At 37.9% G+C, this 12,987-nt stretch overlaps 1 protein-coding gene across 6 annotated transcripts in view; it reads right to left on the bottom strand.

The window, feature by feature from the left end:
* The window catches only part of LOC134357872 (triple functional domain protein), a 345,138-nt gene that overhangs the window by 152,554 nt on the left and 179,597 nt on the right, over positions 1–12,987 (bottom strand). For all 6 annotated transcript variants that reach the window (XM_063069603.1, XM_063069602.1, XM_063069598.1 and 3 more), the window contains exons 17-20: positions 9,452–9,643; positions 5,432–5,581; positions 3,520–3,634; positions 1,021–1,136 (exon numbers count right to left, since the gene is read on the bottom strand). In XM_063069603.1, the coding sequence (XP_062925673.1) occupies positions 1,021–1,136; positions 3,520–3,634; positions 5,432–5,581; positions 9,452–9,643 (573 nt within the window). The remainder of the gene's footprint in view (positions 1–1,020; positions 1,137–3,519; positions 3,635–5,431; positions 5,582–9,451; positions 9,644–12,987) is intronic.

The following is a 12,987-nucleotide window of genomic DNA, read 5'->3' as shown; positions in this document are numbered from 1 at the left end:
TGCTGAGATGAATCAATGTATCTACCAAGTTTGATTATTCAATTCTGTTTATGGAATTCTTTCAATGAGCTAGTTAAAAGGAAATTTCTCATTTGTAACTCAAGTATTAAAATGCAGAAATTGAAGAAGTGAGAAACCTCTCTTTTTACACTTTCTTTCTTTTTTCAAACTTTTTATTGATTAAAAAAAAGTGTGTATACAAACAAGAGGAGAATATCTCTGGTATATATGTCAGTAACAGTACATACAGAAAGTAAAATAAACAATATCAGAATCACACATAGTGTTGATCTACAAAGTATGAATTTGATATAGAATGCATTATACAGAGAAAAAAAATGTAATTCATTCTCCTCTTATCAATTTATGAAGAATGGAAGGACTATTAGAAATTTTTATAATATAAAAAAAGAAAAAAATTCACTATTCTAAACAGGAAAAAAAAAGGACTGGGCAGTCCATTCTGAGAGAAAAACGAAGAGAAGAGAGACTCTCTGATCAAATCTAAGGTTCTGAAAAAATAGCTGGAAGAGAATAAGTACAAAAATCAGATCATATGAAAATATTGAATAAAAGGTCGCCAGATTTCTTCAAATTTAAAGGATGTATCCAATGTCCGACTTCTTATTTTCTCTAGACTTAAACAGGACATGATAGAGGAAAGCCAATAAAAGGCAGTAGGAGGGTTAGGGTTCTTCCATTTAAGTAAAATGGCTTTCCTAGCCAATAGGGTTGAAAAGGCTATCATCTGCTAGGCGGAAGCAGGAGTATATCCTTTTCACACTTTCATCCAAATTTTTGAAACACATTGAAGGGATTTTAAATAAAAATTAAAAGCATCTATTGCTGGAATTTTTTAGAAACTGGAATACCAAGGAGGCCAACCCAAATTCATTAAGAACCAGACCGGTTCTAATTTTTCAAGTCTGATTCTATTTCCTTCTTTTGTCCAACAGTAAAATAAATGTGGTCTTTTAAAACAATTCTCTTTATTGTCACACACTTTTCCAAATTACATACCTGTTTAGCGCTCCTCTCAAAAACCACAAATTGCTGGCACTGGTCCAATCTCTTCTTCCTCATGGTCCAAAAATGCAATACTCGATTCTCCCTTTGTAACAACTCGTTGAGAATGTCTGCAGCATGCAAAATAAATAAAACATTACTATTCAGATGCACATGCAGAAACAGCAAATGAGAAAACCAATCTCTAAGTGTTAACAGGTAGGCAGAGGGGTGGTCAACTTTAAGAAATAAAAAATAGGAGCAGGAATAAGCCACCTGGCCTGCCGAGCCTGCTTCACCATTTGAACATGGCTGATTCAGCTGAAGACTCAGTTCCAGCTACCCAGCTTTCTCCACATCCCTTAATTCTTCTGCTATGCAAAAATCGATCTATGTCTTCATTAAATTTAATGAGGTAGCCTCTACTGCTACTCTGAGCAGAGTTCCATAGATTCACTACTCTCTAAACCTTTTTCCCCAAATCTCAAGGTTATGCCCCCTAGTTCTCATCCCACTCACCAGTAGAAACAACTTTCCTTAACATCTTATTAATCCTTTTCATAATTTTATGTTTTTTTAAAGATTTTCTCTCATGCTTCTGTGAAGCAGTTGAGCTATATTCCAGATTCCAGGGAAGGTTGATACCCTTGGCCTAGAAAAACATCCCAAGCACTTTCTAGGGATATAAACAAAATATTAAGACCTAAAGAGGTAGTATGAAAGAGATTGCAAAAGGAAAGTGAATACAGAATATACACAGAGCATTGAGCCCAAACAAATTGAAGATGCAAGAGCAAAGAAGGTGTTCAAGAGGCCAGTCAGAAAAGAAAACCACAGTGGTAGTGGAGAGTTGTGGGGACAAGAACTGTGTGTTACACGAGCTCGAAGAGTGGCCAATGATCTCGAGAGTAAATAAATAATTTGACGTCAGTGGGCACGTGGATTGTTCACATTTTCATAATACACAGATGCTATGTGCAGGAAAAAATGCTTTAAAATCACTAAAACGGATCAACACAACGTTTAAGATGGGAAACAAAATAAAGAAGCTACACCAAGATATAAAAGGAAAAGTAATTGAATTTGGATTGAATATAGATATTAATGAGAGCAAGATAAAAAATGTTGGAAGCACAGACAGAACTTTAACGATGTGTCTAAATGAAGATACCAAATTTACAAAATATCAGCGAGAGTGCAGAAGAGGTTGACCAGGATGCACGGTATGAGCTACAAGGAAAGATTGGACAAATTTGGGTTGTTCTCCCTAGAGTGTTGGAGAGTGAGGGGTTGACCTGATAAAGGTTTTTTTTAAATTGTGGAAGGTATAGGTAGGATTGACGGTCAGAATCTTTTCCCCAGCGTAGAAAAGACAAACACCAAAGGGCATGCTTTTAAGGTTAGTGGGAGGAAGTTTAAACGCAACATGAGGGAGAAATTTCATTTTTTAAAAACTCAGTGAGTGGTAGGTGCTTGAAATAGGTTATCAGCGATAAATGGAAGCAGCCTGTCTGGTGGAGTTTAAGAAACTTTTATATGGACACACGAATATGAAGGGAATGGTGGGATATATAGATGATAAGCAAGAAGAGGGCATTTAGTATAAATTGGCATCAAGACTGGCACTATATTGCAGGCCAAATGGCCTGCCCAGTGCCGTATTGTTCTATGTAAAAGCTTAAAGATGTCTCTTAGATTTATAAATAAAATATAAAAGAGATCACACTAGTGACTAGACCCTTTCATACCACTGTCTGAATTTAAGGTCCATAACCTGAAACATTAACACTGTTTTCTCCACTGATACAGTTTGATCTACTGACTATTTCTGGCATTTTCTGTTTTTATTTTTAGATAACTATTTTGGCTACTACTGGAGTAATGCGGACAATTCAAGGCACTTTAATTTAATATGCGAGGGATTTTATTTAGAAAGAATGGAGGAAAAATTATTAATCTAGCTGTGAGCAGAGAGCAAGTGAATTAATGAGTTTTTCAAGACAACAAGAGGGTTTTAATCGAGTTGATAAAGATAAACTGGCCAATAACTGGCTACAAATAGTTAATTACCACAGATGGGAAGGAGGCCATATACAATGTTGGTTTGGCTGGCCTTCAGTACATTAATCCCATTAATTCCACTCCTGCTATCCATATTTTCCCCATACTATTACTCAGCCTGTACCTAACAATGCCTTTTTGATACTTCTGTCACTACCTACTCTAAGTAGCAAGTTACAGTGGCCAATTAATCTACTAATGCATCTCCAGGATACAGCAGGAAGCCACAGCATCCTACGGAAACCAATGTAGTCAAAGAGAGAATGGGCAACTCCACACTGTGTCCCTGTTAACATAAGGAGATGAGGAAACATTGAGGCAGGAAATGAAGGGATGTAGTGAGAAGAATGGCAGCTCTTACAAGGAGCCATCACAAAGGTATGGTTTGCAGTTGAGATTTGCTGATCCCAGATGAAAGCCCCAGTCTTTCAACAATAATGATAAAAATCTCACTTTTCACTTGCTGTTCAGGTGCTTTGACATGACTCATCATTCCTGGCATGTTGACACTGTTTCTATGGAGATACTTCAGGAAAACATCAGCATTCCTTCGAGCTAAAGTGCAGGCCTGCATAAAACAAAAGGTCAACTAACATTAGGTACAGAAATTGAATAATGCATTTGTCATATGCACTGTTCCGCATTCACATACGTAATTAAACTGTTGCCCACAGACAGAGATAGTGTTTGATTATAAAACCCTTGCAAGAAGTGACTTGTCTCTAGGGTTGGGTGTATACATTAGCCATGAGTCCTCACATAACACAGGGTACTCACCTGGATAAACAGAAGGATTCTTACCAGGTAAATGCAGCAGTAAATTATGTGTTTCCAATAACACAAGAAATAGGTGCTGGTCATTTGGCCCAGCTCTATAGAAAAACTGGATGCATATTTCCTCCTACCCTTCCTCCCCTGGTTTTTCTGTCTCCACAATATCAGCTCTAATGAGAAAACTGTCCATGCAAGTGCCTTTGGGATGTCTTCCTTATTATAGCTTCTCCTTTACCATAGTTGACAGAACCTTTGACCATATCTCATCTATTTCCTGCACTTTTGCTCTCAACCTCTTCTCCCCAAGGGCAAGGATAGAGTTCCTCTGCCCCTCACAATACAATCCACCAGATATCATATGTAATGGATTGTCCTCCAACTGGATTCCAGCACCTGACATACTTTCCCCTCTCCTCTGGGCATTCTAAGGGTTAATTTTCTTTGTCACTACCTGGTTCACTGTTCCATCCTCAGCAACTAGTGTCCTTTTCACTGCACTTTCTCATGCAACACCCACACTTGCACCTCTTCCCTTGCCACCATCCAGAGACCCAAACTGCCCTTTCAAGTGAGAGTGATCAAATGCATCACCTCCATTCCAGTGTACTGCACTCGGTGTTCATTGTGTGTTTGCTTCTATATTGGAGAAGGCAAGCACAGATTAAGTGACCATTCTTCAGAGCCTCTATATTCAATCTCCCAGGGCAACACTGAGTTTCAAGCTTCCTGTCACTTTAAATGTCCCATCCCTATCTGTCTGTGGCCTCTTGAACTATTCTAACAAAGCAAACTTGAGCTTAAGAAACTGCACCTCATCCTCTGACTGGCCACGTTGTGAACTTCCGAATACAAAATTAAATTGGACGATTTTAGGAAGCTCAGTTTCTCTGTATTAGGACTGATCCGTGTACTTTCTCCTCTCTCCACGAACACTGTCTGATCTGCTGAACATTTCCCATATTCCTGACCCACTTTTCATTGTTTTACAGAGTGCTCCATTTGTTTCCTTTGTCTTTAACTTCCTCCATTAACAAATCAACAAGATGGCATTATCAAAAGCTTATATTTTACCCTATCAAAGGGACTTCCTTTACTCTAGCTATCCCTTTCCACCTTCTCTATAATTAGTTTGCTATCTTTCCCAGTTCTTACCGGGGTCATAAAAAACAGTTTGTGGAATAATGACTGTGAACAATAACTTTGCCACGATTACACTCAAAACAAAAAAAATGAAATGCTTTGATGGAAACTGCAGTAAACATGCATCTCTTCTGTTAACAGAAGCAGAGAAATCTGTGCAAGAATGTAGTTTTTAGTCAGTTATAATACAGGAACATGCTGAAGCTTATTGGTGAAAATCAGTACAAAGCAATAAACGTCAAGAATCTTTTCTTCATTTACATTTTTCAGAAAAAGGCATCAATTACTTTTGGGAGTCATAGTAGAACTGTTTAATGTAAATTTTAGTTACTGTCATAACTCTTACTGGCTGACTGCATACTTCCAAAATTGCTGGCATAACCATAGCTAGCCCTCCAACTGGTGAACATCAGTTTGGAAATGAAACTGAATGGACAACGGTTTCACGTACTTTGAGAAAGGCTTCCTTTTGTTCCAGATGCTTGCTGATCATGGGTGTCACGTGATCACACTCAGAATTTGGGCCAAGCTTATCCGTTCCTCCGCACCAATCCTCTTCTCTTTTGTACTCCTGCTCCAGACTCTCTAGAACACTGCAGACCTGTGCATAGAAATCAAATGAAGCATTTCACAGAAGACTTGTAGCAATACCTAGATTGATCTTTTGTAAAAGACACTTCTATGATTGTCATTTGCTGATAAAGACATAGTAATCTGTAGTAATCATTAGTCAATCTAGCTGCAATATTCTAGGTGTCACTGCACTTCTCAATTCTTGATGTAGCTATACTCAAACAGACAGTGAAGGGGGAATTTCTTCGCTCAGAGGGTAATGAGAGTGAAACAAGCTGCCTGCAGAAGTGGTGGATGTGGTTCGATTTCACCATTTAAGAGAAGTTTGGACAAGTACATGGATATAAGGGGTATGAAGGGCTATGACCCAGGTGCAGGTCGATGGGACTAGGCAGACTAATTGTTCAGCACAAACTAGATGGACTAAAGAGCCTGTTTCTGTGCTGTAGTGCTCTATAACACTATGACAAGTGAAAAGTATCAATCAAATTTCTGATGTGCCCTCATGTTGGCAAGGCAGGAGATAAGCTACTCCCTAGAGAAGGCTCAGGCCCTTATTTTATCGTAATCTCTGGATTTAAATGGTAAATTAAGAGATTTCTGAACCACTCTGATCTCCAGCAATTTACTCGTACACGCTTAATGATAACAATGCGGCTATGTTTTTTAATTTTCAAATGTATATCAAAACACCAAAATAAAAAGTGAAATGTGTCAGTTGCACCAATGAGCAACACAATCCAAGAATTATGCTGAAGCAGCCACAAGGGTGGCCACGCTTCTGGCACTAACATAGCATGCAGACAACTCACTAACACAAACCGTTCAACTTTTGGAATAGGGAAGGAAACTGAAGCACCTGGAGGAAACCCATGCAGTCACGGGGTGAACTTACAAACTCGTTACACACAACAGCAGGAATAGAAGCCCGATCAGTGATCACTGGCACTGTAAAGCACTGTGCTAACTGCTACATGACTGAGGGGAAATGGTTCAAACCTCTCTTGTAGAAGAAACCGTCACTTGTCTCTTGTGAGGTGCAAATATAAATATCAGTACAATCCTAGATGTTGTTTGTGCCTAGTGAAAGTATGTTCACCTTCAGTCCAACTAGGGACGTACAATGAGTATGACACACTTCTTGATGAAATTGCAAACTTTCCTAAGGCATACTTTCCAAGCCAAATGATCTGAGCAATCCCAGGATCAAAACAGAAAGTTCTTCATTCAACAACTAATCAGTCAGAAACAGCACTGCACGTTCATACCTGCACCACCCTGTAAACTAATGAACAAAGCCGACTGACTAGAACACAGAACTACCAAGGACAACCAATACATCATTTACAGTCATGTCATGAAGAAACAAAAGCAGAAGAGCTTTAAGAAGTAAAGATTACTACCTTCAACTAGATGAATAAAGATTAATTGGTTAAATTTGTTTTCCTAGGACTTTCTTCCCTGGAGCATCGGAGAATGATGGGAGATTTGATAGAGATATACAAAATTATGAAGAGTATAGATAGGGTAAATGTAAGCACCCTTTTTCCACTAAGGTGGTGAGACTAGAACTAGAGGTCATAATTTAAGGTGAAAAGTAAAATAGTTACGGGGAACCTGATGAACTCAGTGATGGCAGAAGTGGTAGATGCAAATTTGACTGCAACATTGAAGAGAAGTTTGGAAGTACATGGATGAGAGAGGTATGGAGAGCTAGGGACAAGATGTGGGTTAATAGGACCAGGCAGAATAACACAAACACAAGAAAATCTGCAGATGCTGGAAAATCCAAAGCAATGCACTCAATATGCTAGAGGAACTCAGCAGGCCAGGAAGCATTCTGCAAGTAGAATAACAGTTCAGCACAGACTAGATGGGCCAAAGGACCTGTTTCTGTGTTGTAGTGTTCTATGACTCTATGATTCTATTTACTAGATTGGAGAAATTAGTTCATTACAACCAAAAATCACACCCCTAAAATTTACAAATATATTTTTTGCAGCAGTAATACTTGATAATAGTGTACTTGCTTTTGTCTAGACCCGTTCTTTAAAATATAGATGAGGATGTCAATGGTTACACCCATCAATCAGTACTCACAATGAAGCAGGGTAACACACACAAAATGCTGGAGAAACTCAGCAGGTCCGGCGGTGTCTATAGAGAGGAATAACCAGTTGATGTTTCAGGCCAACACCCTTCATGTGCATAGATGTTACCTGGCCTGTGCTGAACTTTTCAGGCATTTGTGCATGTTACTCTGGCTTTCCAGGATCTGCAGAATCCCTTATATCCAAATGAAGCAAATTCAAATTAGTCAATATTCCCAAATAAGATCAGAGGCCTCGTACTTGTAAAACATAGAGGAAAAATTTAAAAGCTTAAACATTATCAGCTGTGCTTTAGCCGGCTGCTCAGTAACCTAGGCTAACGCTAAAATATTAAGATCTCGCACCATCTGACATATCATCTGGTCCCTCATGTGGACCCATAGCATCACTGCAAGGAAGAGCAAGGGAGTTATCTTGAGTGCATTGGTTAGTACGTGTCGCTTATTCAATATTTCTAAAATACTTATTATCATACGTTTGCTTGTGGTAGCTTGCTATGCACATATGAGTTGAGAATAAAACGATCTAAATTCAATATTTCATCTAGTGTATATTATAAATCTAAATTTTTCCATATTTGAAAAAATATATATGGAGTTGGTATAGTCATAGTTCAGATTTTATTTTCCTATGATTAATAATTATACTTTCTTTAAAACAAATATTCAAATTTAAACTTGGCACTCAATCCAACTGTAATACTGTAATGCCTTAGTTAAGATTTTTACTGCTATGCTGTGGGCTATCTCATTTAGTAGCTTTCTGTAAGAGCAGTGTGTCCTGCTGGTAGAATGTTTTGGTTTTGGCTAAAGATATGGAGGCATGCTGTTCAACTTGGGAATGTGTCAGCCAATCAGAATGGGGGAATTGGGAGAAGGTTCCAGAGATGGCTGTGCAGAGAGAGATTTGTGATGGACACTGGTGATGTTCATGGTCTTTTGGCGGGAGATGCTGAGAAGATCAGGAGAGACACACATAGGATTTAATCCGATGGGAAGACACAAGTGCAAGGAGTGTTTCGTGAGATGAAGGAGCCCAAGATGGGAAGCTCTACTGGTGATTGGTGATTAGAACTTAGCGCCGTGAGTAATAGTTATACCCATCCTTTGGAAGAGATGAGCTCCAAGGTCATGTGCACATTTAGACTAATTTAACTGTAATGGGCCCTTTTAATTTTTCTTTTTCTTAATAAATGTTTGATAAAGCTACAATGAGTAAATATATTTTCTTTAGAATTATGTGTAGTGTACAATCTCTTATTTCTTGCCAACCGATAATTGTGTACGGGCAGTATTTACACAGCATTCGCTCAATCGAGGATCCGTTAATCGGAGCATCCAACTTTTCTGTTTGGTTAAACTTCAAATCATATCAACCCTAGACACATAGTGTTTGTGAAAGGTGGCCTCCTCGCTGCTGAGTTATGTAGGTGTCAGCTGAGGTAGCTATCATGCCAAATTTGCATATGAGCCCAGTTAGGGGGCTATGCAATAAAGATAAAACTGTAACAAATACTCCAATCATGTTCTGATATTGCAAAGCAGGTATGTTGTGATATCTACATCCTCGAAATGTATGCTAATGTTATTTAATATCATTTTCATGTAGGGTTATTTTTAAAATTTCTTTACTTCATGGATGGGATACTGTATTAGCTTTCTGAATCTCCCTGTTAATGAAGGGCATTTTATAATCATTACATGGACACAATAATGAACAGAAAATCTAGGTCAAGAAAATATACCACTTGCAAATGCTCTTTTTTTAAAGAAGTATTGCTTGCTTACCTGTTCAGAAGTTTTATAAAATGCAACTGAGGCATTGACAAGCTTTAACCGATCTTCCATCTTGAGCATGAGCTGTTGCCAATTGGAAGCCACCTTCTCTGCACATTCTCGGATCATCTCCATGTCATAATGATTAGCCTGCAGCAGCCCTTCTGCTTTCTGCTGCACTTGAAGAGCACTTTGATGAGTTTTCTATTGTTAAAAAAACATGGAAGAGAAGTTAAAACATAGTTTCAAATTCTTCTATAAATTTAATGGCTAAGGACTTAACAAATTTTGTTAAAATCAGTTTTATTATTTTTGAAGTATCTTAACTACTCTTTTCCCAAATGTGTTTTGAAATTAACTCAGGCAGTGTCCAGTTCTGAAGAAAATGTAAACTGCAAACAATCTTTTCAAGGACAGTTCTCAACTGAAACAAATCCAGATCCCAAATAATAAACTTCTTACTGAAATATTTCTCAACTTGACATGGACAATTCAAAGGTGATGGAAAAGCTGCAATGTTAGGATGACCAAACAAAGCACCTTATAATGCTTTCTGAAAATCAGGACAATGAATTAACAACTATAAATGAATTAGAATGATAGCCACATTAGATTAGTCAGTTTCATACAGCCTTTTATCTTCAAGTGTTTGGTCCTGCTGTACTGCAGATTAAGCTGTATGAATGGTAAAATGAGGAGTAAGAAAGTGCTTCTGTTCTTCAACACTGATTTTTACCAGATGGTGCTCAAAGTATGCTGAGCAAAAGATGAAATGGCACTCTACAAATTCCAATGGAGCAAGCCACCTACATCAAGCAAAGATCTAAAACAAACAAGCCAAAGGTAATTAATGGAAGACAGAGAATCACTTGTTCAGTCATTTTTCATTTTGCTCCACACAAATCAAAACATCCACTAGGGAGAATTGCGTAATGGCCACTCCAGTTTCTTCTCATTTCAGACCATGGATTGTTGTCATGCAGGAGGCCAATGTAAAGGCAGAGAAATAGCAACACACCTGTGGTACAGATAATACTGAAGGCAGGCATGTTCATCCAGATCATCAACAGCTACAGAAAATCAGACTGCTAGTTGCCATAACAAACAGTCAGGATAGGATTCCAACTAATACCTACTGGACTACATCACTGCGACACAAAGTTTATTGTACAGCAACATTCAATATTCTAAGGCTTTTCTGAAATTATGACAAGGTTCTTAACTGAGCATCTGCAGAGCCAATCATAGAAACCTCTTTCAAAGAGAGCAGAAATAATATCCAAATTATCATGAATTTGGCTTCCTTCTAAGAGACTGCAAGCAGAACATTTTTTAAAATTCAAAAGCGTAAAAATTTGACTAACATTTAAAAAATAAAATAGTAAAATACTAATAGATGAGTAAAATACTGAAATAAAATGCAATTAATAGGGTATTTAACCTTTTCCAGTATCAGAGGTCTGAGTTCCCTATTTATAAGTCAGTTTTCCCTATTTACAGCTGAGACTTGAATGGGATATCTACTCAATTCTTTTCTTGAATTAGGTACAACTCAGCTCCAGGCTCATTGGTAAGTTTAGCTGTAGGGATAGTCGCACAGCCAGGATATCTCAGAATTTCACAATATTTACACAGAAATCTGAAAGTGATACCTGGATGGCTGATTAGAAATATTTATCTCAATTTCAATTTATTGCATGAAAATAGATTCTTAGGCCCGAAATGTTTCAAAGCAGTATTAATGGATTAGAATACCAGTAATATTTTGTAGACTTCAAGCAACAAAGCATAACATTATCCCCAAACCATCAAATATAGCACTCATAAAATAGTTTCAATTTAAGTCACTTTTTCACATTATTTTGGAGAAGGCTTCAAGTACTGGAAAGCAGCCATGGGATTCTCATTTCAAATTACACATGCAGTAATCCCTCCTGTGGACAGTCTCACTATCAATATCCTTGCAAAATTCAGTACATTTACACTGCATACCCAAGTTAAAATGGATTCCAATTCCTAGTGTTTTTTTCTGCTGTCAAAAAATAACTTTATAGTAATTTTACTTCAAAGAACAGGTCAATTTAACTCAAAAACCTGAAGGCTCACTGAAATAAGCAGCAAAAAAATTAAGAGGAAGCTGGATAAAATCACTATGGAGAAAGAAAGCATTGGTAATGTGAAATGAACCAGAATAGGTGTAGGTGCTTATGAAGGCAAATTTTAATATCCGAGTTGGAGGCCATACTTCAATGCACATGAAGGCATGTACAGTCCAGCGCAAAGTCTTAGGCACCCTAGATGTTTTGATATGGTTTCAGATGGTTATGGCCTCCACAAAGCCCTGATCTCAACATCATCAAGACTGTCTGGAATTAGCTGAAGAGACAGAAGCAAGTGAGACAGCCGAAGTCTGCGAAGAATTGTGGCAAGTTCTCCAAGATGCTTGGATCAACCTACAAGCCGATATTTTAATAAAATTTAGTGACGGTGTACCTAAGAGAATTGATGTCAAAGGGTGGTCACACCAAATATTGATTTGATTTAGTTTTTTACTGTTACTGCTCTTAACAGTAATTTTTTTGATATTTAGAAATTTTTCATTTCATTATTTTTGATAACATCTTCGCTTTCCAATATGTTAATAACAGTACTGTGCAAAAGTCTTAGGGACAGTATTACATGTGTCTAAGACTTTTGCACAGTAGTGTAATTGAGAAAACATAGCCAAGAAACACTAGCTTAATGCAGCAACACAGTATTAGAAGGGAAATGAAATTTGTCAATTGAAACGCAAATCAAATGAATGACCACAGCCAAAAATGTTTTAAGTTTATTGGGCAAAGCAGCAAACTTCAATGCACATGATGGTGTCAACTCTCACAAGGTTTTCATAGGATAAATAATATATTTACACTGTTTCTAAAGAGATTCGGATTAAGGACCATCTCAGCTTTAAATGGGTGCATTGCTCCATAGTGCCACACAGTGGAATAAGCAGTGGACACTTCGGACCAAAACTATCAGAAATGAGAGGGAGGGCAGTGAAAAAGAATCTCACTGAACTCCCATTGAAGAGAGGATTAAACTTCTTCAGGGTAGGCATACTTGAAAAGACTTCACTGTAGAGCAACAAATCAGACACAAGAGATTCTGCAGATGTTGGAAATCTTGAGCAACACACACACACAAAATGCTGGAGGAACTCAGCAAGTCAGGCAACATACAGTATTTGAAGGAGAATAAACAAGTGTCCTGATAAAGGACCTTGGCCCAAAACATCCACTGTTTATTCCCTCCATAGATGCTGCCTGACTTGCTGTGTTCTTCCAGCATTTTGTGTATGTTGCTTAAGCTGATGATGATGATGATTATCATCATCACGTTCAAGGCTTCTAGCATCTACAGAATCTCTGTGTCTAAGCTTTTCTATCAGGTTAGGGTCTAGAGGCATCAGATGATACAGTGAGGTGTTACAACTGGATGTCTTGAAATAAACTCATACAATAAATAGTAGTTGGAAGTGGCCTGTCAGCCTGTCCAGTTTCCCT

This window comes from Mobula hypostoma, chromosome 17 (assembly GCF_963921235.1).
Source record: "Mobula hypostoma chromosome 17, sMobHyp1.1, whole genome shotgun sequence".
Lineage (NCBI taxonomy): Eukaryota > Metazoa > Chordata > Chondrichthyes > Myliobatiformes > Myliobatidae > Mobula > Mobula hypostoma.
This window is presented reverse-complemented; position numbering and strand designations above follow the sequence as displayed.